At 38.7% G+C, this 18,732-nt stretch overlaps 1 protein-coding gene across 2 annotated transcripts; it reads right to left on the bottom strand.

Moving 5' to 3' along the window:
• Nucleotides 1–692: 692 nt before the first annotated feature.
• Nucleotides 693–14,826, bottom strand: SIGF (RNApolymerase sigma-subunit F). 2 transcript variants are annotated; one of them, XM_039123630.3, is made up of 9 exons: nt 14,619–14,826; nt 12,437–12,585; nt 4,217–4,335; nt 3,881–4,105; nt 3,505–3,769; nt 3,169–3,399; nt 2,363–2,503; nt 2,093–2,290; nt 693–1,125 (listed from the first exon to the last, which is right to left on the bottom strand). In XM_039123630.3, exons 1-9 carry the CDS (start codon nt 14,698–14,700, stop codon nt 838–840), a joined length of 1,698 nt encoding a protein of 565 aa, XP_038979558.3. In that variant the 5' UTR covers nt 14,701–14,826; the 3' UTR covers nt 693–837. The 2 variants fall into 2 exon arrangements, with proteins under 2 accessions (XP_038979558.3, XP_038979557.3); XM_039123629.3 differs by having other exon boundaries at nt 3,505–3,781; nt 14,619–14,825.
• Between the last annotated feature and the right edge of the window lie 3,906 nt (nt 14,827–18,732).

The following is an 18,732-nucleotide window of genomic DNA, read 5'->3' on the forward strand; positions in this document are numbered from 1 at the left end:
GGAATCACCCAAAATCAAAGGAATCATAAACCTTCAGTATCATTTTTGGCCATGAGCTAAAGAACTCACACATTTAAGCAACCAGGGATGCTCCATCTCTCCATGTGCAGAGTGGTGTAGAAGAGGTTCAAGAGCAAGCAGAGTTCATGGAAGAAATTTGTGAAGAACCCAGTACTTGTAGTCCCAACACAGAAATTTTGATCATGAACGGCATAAATTTCAATCAATGATGTTGACATGATCCACCACCGAAACTCATTTCGTATTATTGATTTTGCAAAATTATCAAACAAATTTATTAAGAATAGCTCCTCCAAGGATGAAAGCAAAGGGATGAAACAATATATCGAATTGAAAACTACAGAGATTGATAAATTTCACCGCGTTTTGTATCAGAGGTGAAAAATATGCATATATATATGAGGATTGTATGATAGTGAAAAAAATATTCATCATACAGAGATACATCTCATATTTTTCTTGGGTCTAATGACATTTTCATATCCAAGGAAAAAGTATGTATTTGAAGTAACTGAGGAGATATGTTTCGATGTTGAAGAAACCAGCTGCTTAGGATGCCAGATTAGCCAAAAGTTATAGGAATCAGACAGTAAAACGATAAATGATGATTCATTGGTGCACTGAATATAACAAGACAAGAAATAATATCAAGCTATTTTATGCAACTTTCCTTGACTCCAATAATAAGAATTCCTTTCATTATTGAGCTTGTGAGACTTACGAAGGAATTAGTATGTATGTACAGTCAGTTACAGATATCTATGAAGCTAATTGGTGCAGATAAAACAATTTCCAGATATGTGCGGTAATGAGAACCTAGAGTAGCAATTCTAGATATGCCCCCAGCCCATGGCTCGGACGGCAGTCCTTCAACTTGTCCAATGCCCGGCTTTCTAGCTGTCTTACCCTTTCCTTTGACAGGCCGAACATTACACCAATCTCTGTAAGTGATTTCGGCTTGTTGTTGGGGATTCCAAAACGGTATTGAATTATTTGCCTTTCCCTAGGTTTGAGAATCCTAAGAAGACCGCGTACATGCTGCCTCATCATCTGTTTAGCCATGCTGAGGTCTGGAGTTTCTACCTCAGGATCTCCTGTGATCTCCTGCTAGAATCAATGGTGATGAGAAATCCAGTCCATCACAGAATACTACATAGCATCCATTTGATTGATGAAAAATTCAGAGAAGCGTTGCTTTTGGTTTAAGAAAAATGTTTGAATTCTGCGACTCATATATGAGAAGTTTGTTCCAAACTCTAGCATAAATGGCAAGAGAACAGAGAATATACAATGCCCTAGAGACTAGCATTTTTAGATAGACTACCATTTATGGTTTAATCCCTGTTGACTGAAAATTTATTCCTGGCCCTTGATTTCAATGACCATTTGATGTTCAGCCCCTTCTATGCATAAATTTTCTCAGGAACAAACATTACTGTCTAAAAAGACCTAACTATTTACAAGAACTAAGTATAATTTTTTGCTGGCTAAACAAAAGATGCAAGTTAACCAGGTGTTAAGTTCCCCAATATAAAATTGATGACCAAAACATACCACTTTGTGATCCGGTCCATTCTAATGGATTTTTATACAAGAGAATGAATAGACAGACTGAAACATATATCTAACATAAGATTAGGTGGATGAAGTAGAGTATTGCTTCATGTAACCAACACATGTATTAACGAATAAAATGGAAATATATCAAATCGTAATAAGACCCATTTGCTTGTATGGTTCAAAATGTTGGGTTACAAATGCAGTCTAAGCAAACAAGATGCATGTCGCACATAGAAGCACACTGAAATGGATATGTGGTAAAATTAGGCCGGAGTGAGAAACCATTTTGTTAGGTAAGGCATATGAGTTGCATAGATAAAGCTATGAAAAGCTAACTGAGATGGTATAGGCATATGCAACGAGTTCTAAAGGAGAGGTAGCATTACAATTTTACCATTAGGGAGCTAGAAAAATTGTTAAACATTATTAATTATACCATATTGTTATTAGTATTCTTTGATACTAAACATCCAGAATAATTATCTATGATGAAATTACAGAGTGCAGGTACCTGAAAAGTGACATCTTGATCTGTCCAAGCACATTCCTGAATTGAGATTGGGTTTCTAGTGGTTAGCAACAGAACTTTCAACCTCTCAACACTGATGCCAACCTGTTTTGCTATCTCTTCATTTGTTGGGGCATGGCCTTCTTGAATGAATAATCTCCTTGCTTTCTTTATACTTTTCAAAAGTCCAAACACATTCTCCTGCAACAACAACGTATATTAAGGAATAAATCATATAAAAGAACCAAGGATCATTCAAGACAAAAGTCATACCGGCAAACGAATGACCCGTGAGTTCAAAAATATGGCCTTCCTAATTGATTGTCGTATCCACCAATATGCATAAGTTGAAAATCTGCATCCAACTTTTGGCTTGAACTTCTCCAAGCTCTTCATAAGGCCCCTGCTTCCCTCCTACAATAACACAAAATTGTTGATGCTTCAAGGATAAATAAGAGTTTACTATTAGAAAAATCAGGAACACATTTAAAAATAAAAAATATTCAGATCAAAATGCTTATATATTAGTCAAAAATTCCCACCAAGGAATCTGTCATAGAGCAAATATAGAGTATTGCCATTTCTAGCTATTAACTTGAGAACTATTATACATTACTGATGCGATGGATTTTTGTATTACTATAAACCAAGTTCCAGTGCATTCTGTAACTGCTAGAGGAGAAGAGCAAGCATTCATATCTAGGTTCTCCGTCTCGGTACCTGACCCCGTACCGGTGCCACGCTAGCATTGTGTCAGTACGGTACAGTACGAAATTTTTTTGGCGTACTAAATGTTGGTACGCCATCCATACTGGTACCGGTACCATAGCAGTATGGTACAGTATGCTCGGTACTTTCTGGTTCGGTACGGTACAGCATATTATAGTTCATATTTCATATCCCAAATAGATGTGAAACTTGCCAGCAGAAAGGAGATTAGCAGCACTTTCAGCATATAGTGCAGAGCAATTCTAAGGACAACACTAGTTCTCAGTATATAGGAACAAAAACAAAAGAAAGTGCTACAGCCACTTGATAATAAAGAACAAAGAATGCACACGTAGAGAAAACTGACCAACCTGCAGTAGATCCAGAATATTTAGGCCCTTCCCTTCATACTGTTTAGCCACATGTACCACAAGACGTAAATTAGCATTAATCATCTTCTCTCGACTACGTTTTCCGGACGAAAGGCAACATTGCAAAGCTTGGCAACTCATTCCAACAGCTTGAGCCCACTCAGATAGTGTTGGTTCACGATCAAATTGCAACCGAAGTCTCTGTTGAACTTCTTCCAATCTCATAAGATCCTGTTAGCAGAGGATAGTGGAGCACCTTTTAACAAACATCACTATACTTCTAAGACCACACAAATAATTATGAAGCTCGCACAAGAGCATCCGAAGAAGACATACCTGTATCTGAACAAATAGATCCTTTTCTTCTTTGACTGTTAATAGTTGCTTTGTCTCAGGACCCCACAAGAACAATCTGAGGGGGTCATTTGGATCAAGACCCTTATCTATCTTTTTGTTCATGCCTGTGGTCATCGACTTAGAAACCTCACAGGCAACATTTTTTGAGTTCTTCCCAACCTTGCGTTTCTTAGACCGCCTCTCCAATAATCGTTTTGATCTAACAGCCACTTCCTCTTTGATGGAAATATCCATTGTGGATCCTCTGTGGTTCAAACTGATTACATAATATATTATAGTTCAACTTAATGGGGCATAAGAATATCAAATCTTAAGCAGGAAAGGAACAAAAGCATTAAACTAATGAGAAACAAACCCAAGAAAATGTGATTCATCAAATTCAGCTGCTAAGATGTTGGACTCTTCCATTAATGATGCTGCTTTTCTTGAGGCTCTCATGGCTCTTTTTGCAAGGGCAAGAACATCTGCTGGCCTCACAAAATCTGCACAATTCTCCAACTGTACTAATTTGTTATCACTTTTTATGGGTTCTGTGGACATTGCTAATGGAGTCTTCTCCTCGGTGTACAGAGACAGAAATCTGAAACAAACAATTGAAACAGGAAAAGGTTGAGAAATTAATAAACCAGTGTTAAGAAATTCATGTAAAATACTTGATCATAACATAAGAGATGAGCCCAAGTTATCTTACGGATACCAGAAAACCTGATGATAAAGCAATTGGTGTTCGAAGTATCTCAGACATTGGGCAACTTCACACTTTGCCTTCTCTTCAAAACATGATCTTCCACTCTCAACTTGCCGGTCATCCTGTGTTATTTCTAAGGTTAAAATTTAAGGGTATAAAGGCTATGGGTAAATGAAATGTACAAAAATAAATGTGATTCTCTTGCCAGAAATTTAATCAAATCAACCTTTTTGTGAACATTACGAAGTCAGGGGCAAAATAAAATCAGTGGGACTATAAAATAGACATTTCTTATGTTCCACACTTAAGAATTTAAAGCAACCAAAGTACATGTCTATAGTTTAAAATTCATATTATTATGTCACAAAATGTTCTGGCTCACAAAAAAGGAGAATTCTCAGTCATAACTAGATCAACGTTGTGTGAGAAGTTCTTTTTGTTGTTGTTTATTGGTAAACTGATAAGAGCCTGAATGGCATTTTAATAAGATATTTTCCTCACCCTCTGAGTTGAACAGTACTTTCTTCACCACCCAGCTGCAAAGGTTTGAAAAGACTCTTCAAGTTTACCCGCTAGATTCAACTCACATTCACAAGGGTATCCAACATGGTGTACTGCCCCATACTGCTCGGTACAGGGCATACGATACTATACCGGGAGAAAACTGGAACAAAACTCAACCTCGAATCAATACAAACTCTGTACCACACCGTACCGCCATACTATGGCATACCGACTTACACCAAGGCATATCGAGGTGCGTACCGATCCGTACCGAAGCATATCGATCTATATCGAGGTGTACCGAGATAAAATTGAGAAAAATGGTTTGGGAGCTATTTCAGTACAGGAACCATACCATATCGAGGCACCGATACAGTACCCGATACCGAGATTACAGACCTTGGTATCCAATAGATGCAAGATGATTATTTTTTCCTACCTTAAAAGTTGTTCGTAGGCTTACATGGAAGGCTTCTTGTCTTTGTTATAGTTACATTCACAAAGACTTTGAGGAAAAAAATTGTCAACAAACATAATGCCTCCACCCTGCTAAAGAAAGGAGAAATAAACAAGAAGCCAGCATGCTCTCCATATTACTACTATTAAGGCCCTAGATGGAGCTTCATGGTAAATTTTGAAGCATGAATGTTTCTCAGATAGATATACATGCACACAACATGCACTTAGAGAAGCCGGGTGGGGAGAGATCACAAGATATCAGCATTGATGTCTCAACATTGGATTTGAAAACAATGGGATTGTAGCAAGATAAGAATGGGAATAAACAAACATCAAACAATTTGCATCTTCTCCAAGTGACTAAAAGTCTAGTAATCCTATTTCAAGGCCAACATAAGTGGCTACGATTCTCCACTCTTTAAGTCAGATTCATGCACCATTGCCCATGCGCAGCATACTCAATCTCACTAACATACATGGGAGAAGCCTAGACACCCATATATACCCACAAACACACACATGTGAAGAAATTTTAACACCAAGCGAGTCCTACAACAGAGCATTAGAACTCTCTAGGTTTGACCCTAAATGATGTTCTTTTGCTTCATCCAAGCTTGAATCTTCTAGTCTAATTTCATGTATCACACAGCTTATAATAGACTTCTTTCTCATAGAGTCATTGTGCTTCATCCTTCAAGATGTGCTATTTTTTCATCCTTCAACTTCTCAGTGTCCTCTGCAATTGACAATTGACCACAGACTATTTTATCCTAGATTCACAATTGAATCTTGAAGCAACATAAAACATTTGACCTGCATGTTGACAATCATACATGTAACGTAGTGAACTTATTAGTGTTTCTATCTCCTCGCTAGTCCCAAGCAGAAGATCAAGTTGCATCATGAAACAATCAATCAACTACCACCATTGCATCCACTTGTCTTGTTCAAGTGCAATTTGCCCTTGACATCTAAGTACCATGTTTATATTTGTCAGAAATCATGAATTTTACTTTCCCACAAGTAGTAAAACAACAATATATACATCAAAAATGATTAGCCTCTACCAAAAATAACCACCACAACTTTGACATGTGCCCTCGTTGTCATCAAATCTACAAGCACCTACAGCCAACCATAAGTGCCAATGCCAAGTTAACCTTTTCATTGAAAGAAATAGAGCAAATTCCAATCATTATATGCATCATATTAACTCATCTCACAAAACTAGTGCACCCACAAGCTTCACATGCATGTCTGCACAATAAACTAATACTCCCATGGGCTATTTGTCATTTGATCCTTGCACCCTCACTCACTACATGCATTTGCAAGCTAAGAATACGTCTCAAATATCAAGCCCATCAGACACCAACGCCCATGAACGAACTACTGAGAGAACTCCTGAAGAGAACACCAAAGAAGACTCTAAAAGCATATATATTGTTCAATAAAACTGTCCTATAATGCAGAACCACTCTCTTTTACATCAAGAGAAAACGTAATACGATAAACCCAACATTTTTTCCCAATCAAACTAAGAAAGAAACTCATCAAAGATGAAGCTTATGATCTAAACTAAAACCACAAACTTACAACTCAAAAGTAAATCCTGGCATGCAGTGTATTTGTCTCAAATGTCAATTATGTTAAATATAGATCCAAATATAAATTATTGGAGAATGAGGATTTATAAGATGACTACAAATAATTGTGAAAATGTTTGATGGCTATGGTTATGGTTACAATATGTTGAATATGCGCCAACACTTACTTGAACAAAAAAAATCAGATATTTAGACCTATTTGGTAAGAGGATGAGCCTTGGTGCAAAGGTCAGGTCACTATATTGTGACATAGAGGTTATAGGTTCAAAACACGAAAACAACCTCGCTACACATGAAGATAGGATTTCTACTTCTAACACACCTTAGACCCCGCAATAGTGAGAGCCTCATGCACTAGGCCACCTTTTTTAGGCATGTTTGTTGTCATTTTTATATCTTGTTTTCTATTTTTAAAAATAAAATTACAGAAACCGAGACAAAAAATATGTTTGGTGCTATTATATTTATTTTTTATTTTTCAAAAATATTTTCATTATTTTTAGAAAAATAAAAGAATAAATCTTTACTTTCATATTTTCAAAAACAAAAAAATCATATTTTTACCATCACTACAAACACCACATTCACCATCGTCATCGTTGCTGCCACCCTTGTTGTTGCTGCTACCACTACCATACCACTACTATCATCATCGTCACCTCTACCACATTGCCAGCACCTCTACTATCATTACCGTTATCACCACCATCACTGTCACTGCCACCTCCACACCACTACCACCATCATCCTCCACATCACTAGTATCCCACCGTCACCACCACCCATAATCCCCCATGGCCATCGTTTCTACCACAACATTGCCACCTTCAACACAACCTTTTGCCATATTGCCACTAGCCATGGACATCATCACCGCTTCCACTGCCTCCACTGCTACTACCATCTCTGCCATCATCGCCATGTTTATTTTTTTAAAATAATTGACTATATGAACATGTTTATATTTTTAAAATTAGAAAATAGAAAATAGAAATATGAAATTGATGCCAAATGACACCTTATCGTATAGCTTTTTTTTAATGTGCATTCATGTACAAAGATATTCTTATTGACGTGAGCCCTCAATAACAAATAATAAGATTCATACAATGCACGGCAAGTCAACCAATCATAATTAGTAAACCTACTCCATATATCTAAACTTCCACTGCTATATTGGAGGATTGCCACCCTACTTACATGGTTTTGGATAATAAGGTTGCCAGAGTGATTTAACTAAAGCCATTAACGTGAGACAGCACAACAAATACCAAAGTGGTTTCACGACAATTGTCAAACTTAGAATTCACATATCTGAGGCCAGACCATCAACAGAGATGCGACTCTAATGCATTTGTATCCTAATTCAACTTTTACTACAAGATCTAGCTGGAAAATTACAGAGGAAATTTCTTTCCAAAATTTTCCATCTACAAATGGATAAGACTTTTGTCTTAGTGTATATGAATCGTTGAAGGAATGAAGCAATACCCAACTAAAGGAAGATATTGGGTATTGCTCCATTGTTTGATTCAATAGTGTTTTGCACACAACACATAAGTATTAGTATAGTAAGTAAAGTACTTTTTGAGTATTTTCATTTCATTTTCTTTTTGATTTATATTAATTATATTTCTATTAATATGAAATATTCAAAAATATTATGAAAATGGAAATAAGTTAACGACGAGATTTATTGTCGTTTCTTGCATGTCCCGCGAAAGTCAGAGTAGGCACGAATTCTCCCAATTTATGACCTACCATACGATCTTATATATAAAGTCAGTCTTAATTGTTCCTTTCCATTATGAATAGCGATTGTATGGCCAATCATTGTGGGTATAATGTAGATGCCCAAGACCAAGTTACTATTATTTCTTTCTCCTCCTGAAAAGCTCTAGATTGTATGCTAACACTAATTTATACATATCTATGTCTAAACCCTAAGCTTGAAGACATTAAATTTGTAGGTCCATTCCAACATCTAAATTTTGAATCAGTAACTTCTAAACATAAAAAGTAAATAAACCATCCATGAATTTAAACTCTTCAACTCAATGCTATAACTAGCATAACAAACCCAAACTACATCTTTTCAGGTTCAAAGATTACAACTGAGTAATCATCACAACAATGTGATAGAGCACAAACTTCAATGGTAATCTTTTGGAAGGTTAGTATTACAAGATTATCATGTGACCTGTGCAAGTAATCGGCTGCATGATTTATTGGCTTTGACAGCATGAGCAGTCAACGAATTAAATAGAAACAAAGAGACAACAGAAATTCATGCCCGCCTACCATCAAGTCATTGTTATAAATATGAGTCTCAGACTCAAGTTAGCTATAGGAAGGAAAAGCATTAACTGTAAAACTGAAGTTAGCATGAACTCCCTTCTCGAAGAAATGATTGAGAAGCTAAAACTTTGATTAAAATACATCAGCATCTCAAGGCGAACAGGAGAATCCCATGAGCAAGCCTATTAGAGCAGTGTTTGTTTTCAAGATAGGGCATATGAAGGTTCTTTGGCATGTTGTAATTTCCATAACAGTCATATAGTAAATGCTTGATCGTCAGTTCAAGATCATAAGGTGCAATACGATGAAAAAGCCAATGCTTATACTTTCATTAAAGTGGTTGTACTGTTCTCAGACCAATGACATGAGTTAGTTGTAGAGACTTGGCAAAGAAGAGGACACAAAAGCTAGTAGTAACAGGAAAAGATAAAGTTTCATATGAATCCTACAGCAAGGGCTAAGGCTACCCTTAGACTTTGAGAATGATTTAATTGGCCATGACGAACTAACCACCAACAAAGTATAATAAATGATAAGGATTTGCAAAACACCCACAAACATGGAATACAAAGACATTCTAGGAGATAGTAATGTAACAAAGCCATCAACATTAAAAAAGGAATTAATGGTATAGTATGTCTTCTTCATACATATGGGATGTATAGGATGCCGAAGTACAAAGAACATTCTAGAAAACTTAGTTGATTGCTCTACAAAGTCACGGCCAAACCAACGATCCTTGTCCATTAAAACTAATCTCGGGTAGGCAGGGGTTTGGGTGACTAGTTCAGTCGATCATACCGTCACCAATGTATATGGTGGCCATAGGATTGAGGAGATTGATATTTTAAAGTTTTTGATGGATGAACTTCTGTTTTATTTCAGTTTAAGTTGATTCTATTTTCAGTGTTACGGATTATTTTAGAACAAAATGGAGATCAGATTAATCTAATTTCAGTGTGAAGAACCTAGATACGCAGTGATAAGTAATCAAGTGTTATGTCACCTAATCTCAAGTTAAGAAGTTCGTTGTAGCCAATAGCAAAACAGAGAGAGAGAGAGAGAGAGAGAGACCACCCCAACCCTCTTGGGCATCCGTATGCCCCACCCACCCTTTCTTTCTCTACTCTCCAAATAACCCCAGGCCAACTGTCATTTTGGGGGTTATTAGTTTCTGTTGTTTGCTCTGTAGAAAGTTGGATAATAGTTTTGAGAACCAAGGAGCTTTCTTCCCCCCCCCCCCCCCACCCCCCACCCCCCCTCCTCCTTCTTGGAGCCTTCTATGCATAGGTCTTTCTCTCTTTTTACCATAGATATCCTCTCTTCTCAATGTGAATCATTCTCAACTCCATGTATTTCTTTTCTCTCAATCTAGCAGAGATTGTTGAGCCTCTATCATCCAACTTCCTATAGCCTAAAGCTATGGTAAAATTTTAGATAAATCATCTTTATTTATTCTTTTTGAATCAATCTGATTGGGTTACAATATGACTGATCACGTTTCCATATTAGCATCAGTGTAATTTACTATAAAGAACCACAAGAACATACTTTACATACATATTTTTATATGATTCAAGATGTCACCAAAAGGACACTACCAAGTTGTTGGGAATAGACTTAACCTTTGGCATTTTTGTACACAAAGTAGCTTCTTCAAGACTCAAACCTGCACCATTGCGTTTGTCAACCTAAGCTTTTTACCATTGCACTAAGCAATGGCACCAAGTTCTAGATATCACCCAACAAAACAAAAATACAACCAAGGTAATCCATACATCAGGGCAGTCAAGTCTAGGCAAGATATTTAGAGGTCAATTCTTTGTCCAACGATGCCCAAGCACCTAGCCCAAGTGCCTAGTACAACACTACTTCCTAGTTGCTCTAAACTACATAATCAATTAGGTAGATATCCCTAGCCACCAACTAGCCTTCTAAGATTCACAAAAGGCCCCTTTTTGCCCAAAATTGCTTTGTCCAAGAAGTCAATGCAAATTATAAAGGGTTAGCTTCAAGTCAAGAACCTGCATAAAATGATGCTAACATTAGATCGATTGTACTTTAATCCATGAAGCTAAACCCATACAGATAAGGCTTGTTGGTTGGTTGATGTTAATGTGTCAAAACTCTTGAATCCAGAATTTCCAATGTCATACTAATCCCTTCCTAGAGTCTATGTGTAAAAAAAAGAGTAGAAGTTTGAAAAAGAACAATCGCAAGTTAGCAAGAGTTAAGCTTGCTGGAGCTCTTGAACAGTGATAGATAAGAGTATGAGTTACTAATTTGATGGTAACAACAATTAGAAGAAGTAACCACACTCAAATGGTGCAAAGAATGTGTTCAATACTATGAATCAATCAACAGTTGCTGTTATTATAACCAAGGTCCGCAATCTTAGTACCGGGTACTATATTAGAACCTTGTCGATTCAGTACGGTACGGTACACTCCTATATTAAAATAGCTCTTTAACAACTTGTTTCAATTTTTATCTTGGTACGCCTCAGTACGGGCCGGTACGTGCCTCGGTACGGGCCGGTACGCGCCTCAGTACGGCCCGGTATGTCTTGATACGGGCCAGTATGGGGCTTGTACCGATTTGAAATTAAGTTTCATATCGATTTTCTCTCGGTACGATACGGAGTAGTACGCCCCGTACCGGACTGTATGGAGTGGTACGGCAGGCCATGATTATAACTATACGACTAATGATGTTAAGTTTGTGATTTGTCTTTATTAAAACAAAAACAATTTGCTTAAGTATTACTTCTTAATGTAATATATTTTGAAAATTAATACAAGATAATGAGATATTAAGCATTTTGTAGCCTTGTTTTGACATGAAGAAAATAGATACAAAGTTGTATTGTATAAGTTATTAAGATTTTCTTGTTTCGGTCATCAAATTTTCGTTTTTATACTTCCAAACCTTGCAGTTGTGAGAGCTTCGTGAACTAGGACGCCCTTTTACTAATCCATAGGTCGGAAATTAAAGATGAGATTACTAAAAAAATTTAGAATGTAAAATATTTAAACAATTTTATAGTCTACAAGATATGAGAGAGCATGCCTCTTATATTATATATAAAACCATATCATTAAATCTTATGCATGGTGATACAATTAAATAATCTGACTTGATCTTTAGCAATTTCTTCTTCAAAAGGTTGACAATATACATCAAAAATATGAGAATTAAAAATAAATTAAAAAAACCAGCTAACAGCTGTGTCTACTCAAATCAATTTCAATAAAATCAACTTATGAATAACACTATTGCTAACCCAAACATTGTAAATATGCATGTGTGTGCATGGTTGCATGCGCTACAGCAACAATAGCGCAAGGACATTTACCTGGACATTTTGTTCTTCCTTGCTGATATAGTTGGTTTTATAATCATCACGTTGTTCCTGTGAAAGAACTGACATAGGAAAATGACAAACTATAGATGTAGTTGGCACAGAGATATTTGTCCAACTTGCTTGATCATGTAGCATTGGAACTGCAAAACAAAAACAATATGCAGAAGATGTTTATAGCGAACTAATACCCTTTTCCAATGTTGCATACAGAACAAGGATTAGAAAGCCAGTTGATCAAGATGCAAGTAAATATATTAGAATTTAACAAGATTATGATCATGCTCCGTGAGGCCTTTTAAATGGCTGGAACATTGTGATTGTGCTCCATTAGGAGCAGAATCCATGACACAGAAAAAAGATTGTCCATCCTCCAGAAATAGGTTATGCGCACTATGGAGTCTGAAACTATAGCATTCGACACTACACATTCTGAACATTGATGATTCAAAAAACTATTTTATGAATTCATTTACTAGTCATTTCTTATGTTGATTGTACAGCAACAATTGAGAAATGTAATTGAAAAAAACACACAGATGCAAAAATGAAATACTCTTGCATTTGAGCATTACACGAAAAAGATATATAGTTGTTATTTAACCTCATCTTTTGGACTCAAACATATAAGAATTGGACATGGTCTATGAAAAACTATATTATAAAATATGATGGTAATGCATGCACCTATCAAACTATGTAATTCAAACTAATCTTGTATCCGTATTATGTGGGATTTGTGAGTTGTTTCTTTATATTTTTTATTTCATGTGGTCCTTTATTTGACAAATTGACCAAATAAAAGAGACATCTTAAGTTAACACATTATCCCTTATATCTTCCATTAAAATGCTCGGTACAAAATAATGAAGAGCAGACATTTTTATGTCTCATTTTACAGAAGTCCTCCCACACTACACCTCATATCAAATAACTCCATTCCCATGTTTCTTTACTTATTTACATCCAACTCCCCATTTTCCTTTGAGTTTCAGTAGATTAATAGGTCAGCTTTTGTTCTTCTCTTTTCTACAAGTATGCAGCTACAAGAGCAATATTCTTTAACCTGCTCTTCTGTTTCTGTGTACCCCAGAGGAGCTTAAATTAGGTAGGTCTCTGTATGCTTAGAGAAGATTGCCAGAACCCTATGTACTAAAGGTGGTGAATGCTCCTTTCTTCTTCTTCTTCTTTTTTTTTTGAGTAAAAACAGAGGAAGTGAAACACTTTCCCCGGATTTATTAACCAGATACATTAATAGTTAGTAGGATTAGTTAGGTAAGGCTGAAGATGAGAAAGAAGGAGAGGAACAAACAAGTCAGAAGATACGAACAGAGTGGATGCACCCAGAAAAACAAAACAGTATAAGAATTAGTATGATGTGGTGATACTTCTCTCCAAACGTCTTTGTTCTGTTTTCCTCTGCTCTGAAGGTCATCAAGCATTTTCTCTACTCTCTATTCTTCTCAGTGTAAAACAGGATTCCCTTCTGCTTTCTTTGACCCATAATCTCAAGTAATAAGACATGAATAGCATTAATCATTGTCATCTGCATTCTCGAGTTGAGAACATCAATGAAGACAGTCTCCTAATTACTTTCATGTGACTGTCTTTTTTCAGAGCATAAGTGTCCCCAGTGGTGAATACTCCTTTAAAGATGGCAACTAGCACACTTCAACTCAGCTCATCGAAACCTTTCTCTTTGCATTTCTTTGATCATTTTAAACACATATAAATTCAAAAATAAAAATCTATGAATATTCTTGCTTGAGTAGATTAAATCTTGTTTATGCATTCTAGCGGGAGAAAAAAAAGGAGAAAATCTTTTTTTGGGAAAAAAATAAAAAGAAAACACAAATCCTATGCAGCAAAGCAAAGAGCTAGGGGTTTGTCTGACTCGTTGATTCTGTAGATGTAACCTCTTAAAATTTTACATACTAAATCAAAATCATGAGGGAGTTTAAGGCTTTTTGGTCATGTTCATGTGTACAAGAAAAAGCAAATCTAATCTGCTCGTAAACTAACAGCCTAATCTATCAAAATCCATCAAGAAAACAAAAAAGCAAACACCTTATCGCTATAAAGACTAGATTTACCGCTCAAGCTTAGTAAAATCAAGAAGGCAAATGAAACATCTCAAGTTTTCAAATGAACCGTAGGATTACCGACAGAGAATTACCCGAAGTGGGGAAGCGATTTCTAACATGGGTTCTTGTGGGATTGGGTGGGGGTGAAGCGAGGAGCCTCCTTCCAGCCTCCATCTCTCAGGACTCAGGAGAATTTAGAGTTGGGATGATGAACGTATTCTTCTCCGCCTATTTTGAGTTGGGTGAAGCGGAAGCCCCCCCAAGCGTAATGGATGAGGTACTCTCGTATTGCCGCTGGCGAGGGGGGGGGTTCTATATACACCCCCCCCTATTGCTAAGGACACCCCCCAAAAACCAAAAAAAAAATACCCAAACTAACCTTTAGTGTAATTACCATATTGCCCTTGAAATTTTCTCAGTACCCCCCCTCCTCCTCCTCCTCCATTTCGTTTTGAAAAGAAAAAAAAAAAACACCCCTCAAACCCCCCTTAAACCTCTCGATCCATTTACATCGTTTAGGCGATCTTTGAAGGAGATTTAAGCCCCATTCGAAGCATGGACAAGCAACTAGTGATTTGGGACGAAGAATCGGCCGCAAAGGTACGTGTTCCACCTTGTTTCGAAATTTTTTTTTTTCACGGTTCGTGCTCCGTTCGGCACTGGATCGCCGAACAAAAGGCTTATGTTCGGCTGAACAGTGCCGAACAGAAGCCTTCTGTTCGGCAACCCTCAACCGAACTCTTCTGTTCGGCTGCACAGTGCCGAACAGAAGGCTTCTGTCCGGCACTGTGCAGCCGAACAGAAGGGTTCTGTCCGGCTCTGTGCAGCCGAACAGAATGCCGGCGACGAGAGGGAGAAGGGGGAACGGGGGGGTTTGGGCGTTGGCGAGGTGCTTTGGGCGAGGTTTTTTGGGCGGAAGGGAGAAGCCGGCGGGTGGGGGGGGTTTGGGGGGTGTAGAGAGCAATTTAGGTGAGGGGGTGGGGAGGGTGGGGGGTAATTTAGAAATTTTTAATTTTTTAGGGGTGTCCTTAGCAAATGGGGGGGTGTAGAGAACCACCCTCTTCCCCTCCCCTCGCCAGGGGTGGTTCTATATACACCCCCCCTATTGCTCAGGACACCCCCAAAAATTAAAAAAAAATTAAATACTCTCTACACCCCCCCATTTGCTAAGGACACCCCTAAAAAATTAAAAATTCCTAAATTACCCCCCCCTCCCCACCCCCTCACCTAAATTGCTCTCTACACCCCCCAAACCCCCCCCCCCCACCCCGCTCTTCCCCTCCAAAACACCCGCCGGCTTCTCCCTTCCGCCCAAAAAACCTCGCCTCAAGCACCTCGCCGGCGGCCAAACCCCCTCCGTCTCCCTTTGAACTGTTCCGCCCAAAGCACCTCGCCAACGCCCAAAACCCCCCCGTTCCCCCTTCTCCCTCTCGTCGCCGGCATTCTGTTCGGCTGCACAGAGCCGGACAGAACCCTTCTGTTCGGCTGCACAGTGCCGGACAGAAGCCTTCTGTTCGGCACTGTGCAGCCGAACAGAAGAGTTCGGTTGAGGGTTGCCGAACAGAAGGCTTCTGTTCGGCACTGTTCAGCCGAACAGAAGCCTTTTGTTCGGCGATCCAGTGCCGAATGGAGCACGAACCGTGAAAAAAAAAAATTTCGAAACAAGGTGGAACACGTACCTTTGCGGCCGATTCTTCGTCCCAAATCACTAGTTGCTTGTCCATGCTTCGAATGGGGCTTAAATCTCCTTCAAAGATCGCCTAAACGATGTAAATGGATCAAGGGGTTTAAGGGGGGTTTGAGGGGTGTTTTTTTTTTTTTTTTTTTCAAAACGAAACGGAGGAGGAGGAAGGGGGGTGTACTGAGAAAATTTCAAGGGCAATATGGTAATTACACTAAAGGTTAGTTTGGGTATTTTTTTTTTTGGTTTTTGGGGGGTATCCTTAGCAATAGGGGGGGTGTATATAGAACCACCCGAGGGGAAGGGGGTGGTTCTATATACACCCCCCCTATTGCTCAGGACACCCCCCAAAAATTAAAAAAAAATTAAATACTCTCTACACCCCCCCATTTGCTAAGGACACCCCTAAAAAATTAAAAATTCCTAAATTACCCCCCACCCTTCCCACCCCCTCACCTAAATTGCTCTCTACACCCCCCAAACCCCCCCACCCCGCTCTTCCCCTCCAAAACACCCGCCGGCTTCTCCCTTCCGCCCAAAAAACCTCGCCTCAAGCACCTCCCCGGCCATCTCCCGAGCAACGAGCACCTCGCCGGCGGAGGAGGAGGGGGGAGGCGGAGGAGGAGGACGGGGAGGCGGGGGGAGGCGGAGGGGGAGGAGGAAGGAGGACGGGGAGGTGGGGGAAGAGGAGTGAGAGGAGGTGGCGGAGGAGGAGGGGGGAGGCGGAGGAGGAGGACGGGGAGGTGGAGGGGAGGTGGAGGGGGAGGACGGGGAGGTGGAGGGGAGGAGGGGGGGGAGGTGGGGGATGGGGAGGAGGAGGAAGGAGGACGGGGAGGTGGGGGATGGGGAGGAGGAGGAAGCGGGCGCAGGGGGGAGGGGGGGAGGAAGAGGAGGAGGAGGGGTGATGGGGGAGGCGGAGGAGGAGGAGGAGGCGGCGACAGTGAGGAGGAGGGGGAGGGGAGGAGGCGGCAGTGAGGCGGAGGAGGAGGAGGAGGAGGCGGCAGTGAGGAGGAAGGGGGGGTGTACTGAGAAAATTTCAAGGGCAATATGGTAATTACACTAAAGGTTAGTTTGGGTATTTTTTTTTTGGTTTTTGGGGGTGTCCTTAGCAATAGGGGGGGTGTATATAGAACCACCCAGGGGAAGGTCGTAGCTGCATTACCGTTATTACCAATATGCCCTTCTTCTTTATTTTTTTTCCTGGGGTTTTAAATAATGACGTTATAATCATTAAAATAGTCATCCGGTATCTTTCCGTTATGTAACGGAGCCTAGACGGAAGCACCATATGTAAGGAAGTATGAGATCAAATTCTGGAGGTGGACGAGCTGCGGTTTTAGAAATAAAATATATGTTTGGTATTGTATCAGAAATAATAACTATTATTTTTATTTGTATTTTTCTGAATAAAATATATATTTAGTTGAATTTAATTTTTTATTATTTTTTTTTGGGAAGGAATGTTCCATACCATTTTAATACGGATATATCTAATAAAACTTGAAAACAACAAATTTCGGAACACTCTAGATAACTTCGCTTTTCCAATCCACAAGACGTCTTCGGCATAAATGGCCAAATATGAAGCCACTCAGTCTGCAGCCCACACGACGTTACAGTTTATAAAAAATATTTTTTATTTTAATAAAAAGTAAGTTAAAAAGGTAATACCATTATTTTTGTTATTTTAATCATAACGGTTTGGTAACAACCATTATAGTAGTTATAATTTTAGTATAATACTAAAATTAAAATAGTATTTTCAAGTTAAAATTGTTATTATTATAATTATTATAGAGGATAATAGCAAGTTTGGGGAATGCTTCTTAAAAATATTGTCTAAAAGGTTTTTTTTCTACTTTTCTTTTCTTGCATCCGAATTGCAGTCTCTGTCCTTCTTGTTGGGTCATTGGGTCTTTTGGATCGGAGTGCAAGATTTTCTGTGGCAGTACAGAGGATGGCACCCATCCGTATCCAAAAGCAACCTTTGGACTCTGGATGGATCGGCCAGAGGCAATTAAATTCTATGGCCAGTAAGAATGTAACTTTGGTTGGGTTGAATTCAAACCCAAATAGCCTAATTTAATTGTTGGGCTCGACTAGATCAAAAATTTGGATCGAGAGTGGTTTTGGAAGATCTCTATCACCACTTTAACAACCACTTCTACATGTTCATTTTCATGAGCTTAATGAAATGATTGACAGTTTCCACAACTGTATACATACAAAGGAATGGAATGGTAACAAGGATATGATTCTTGAAGTCGTAAAGGTCGAGCTCGACCGAGTCTTTTTGGTTCAGTTATTCTTTATGAATCTGTTCAAGGAAGAAAACAGAATCTGTGGCAATAAACTTTTGAAACTAAAATAGCAGAACTCACGAGTCTGAAATCATGTCATCGGAAAATCCGGAGTCCAACCTACTCATTATGGAATAACAATATATAGACTTAAAGAAAAGATTGTATCGATTGAAGTAAGAAAATTCTTGTTCAAAGATTTGCTGAGGTACATTTATTTTTCTA

This window comes from Phoenix dactylifera, chromosome 3 (assembly GCF_051530095.1).
Source record: "Phoenix dactylifera cultivar Ajwa chromosome 3, Ajwa_hap1_PhDact_Kaust_v1.1, whole genome shotgun sequence".
Lineage (NCBI taxonomy): Eukaryota > Viridiplantae > Streptophyta > Magnoliopsida > Arecales > Arecaceae > Phoenix > Phoenix dactylifera.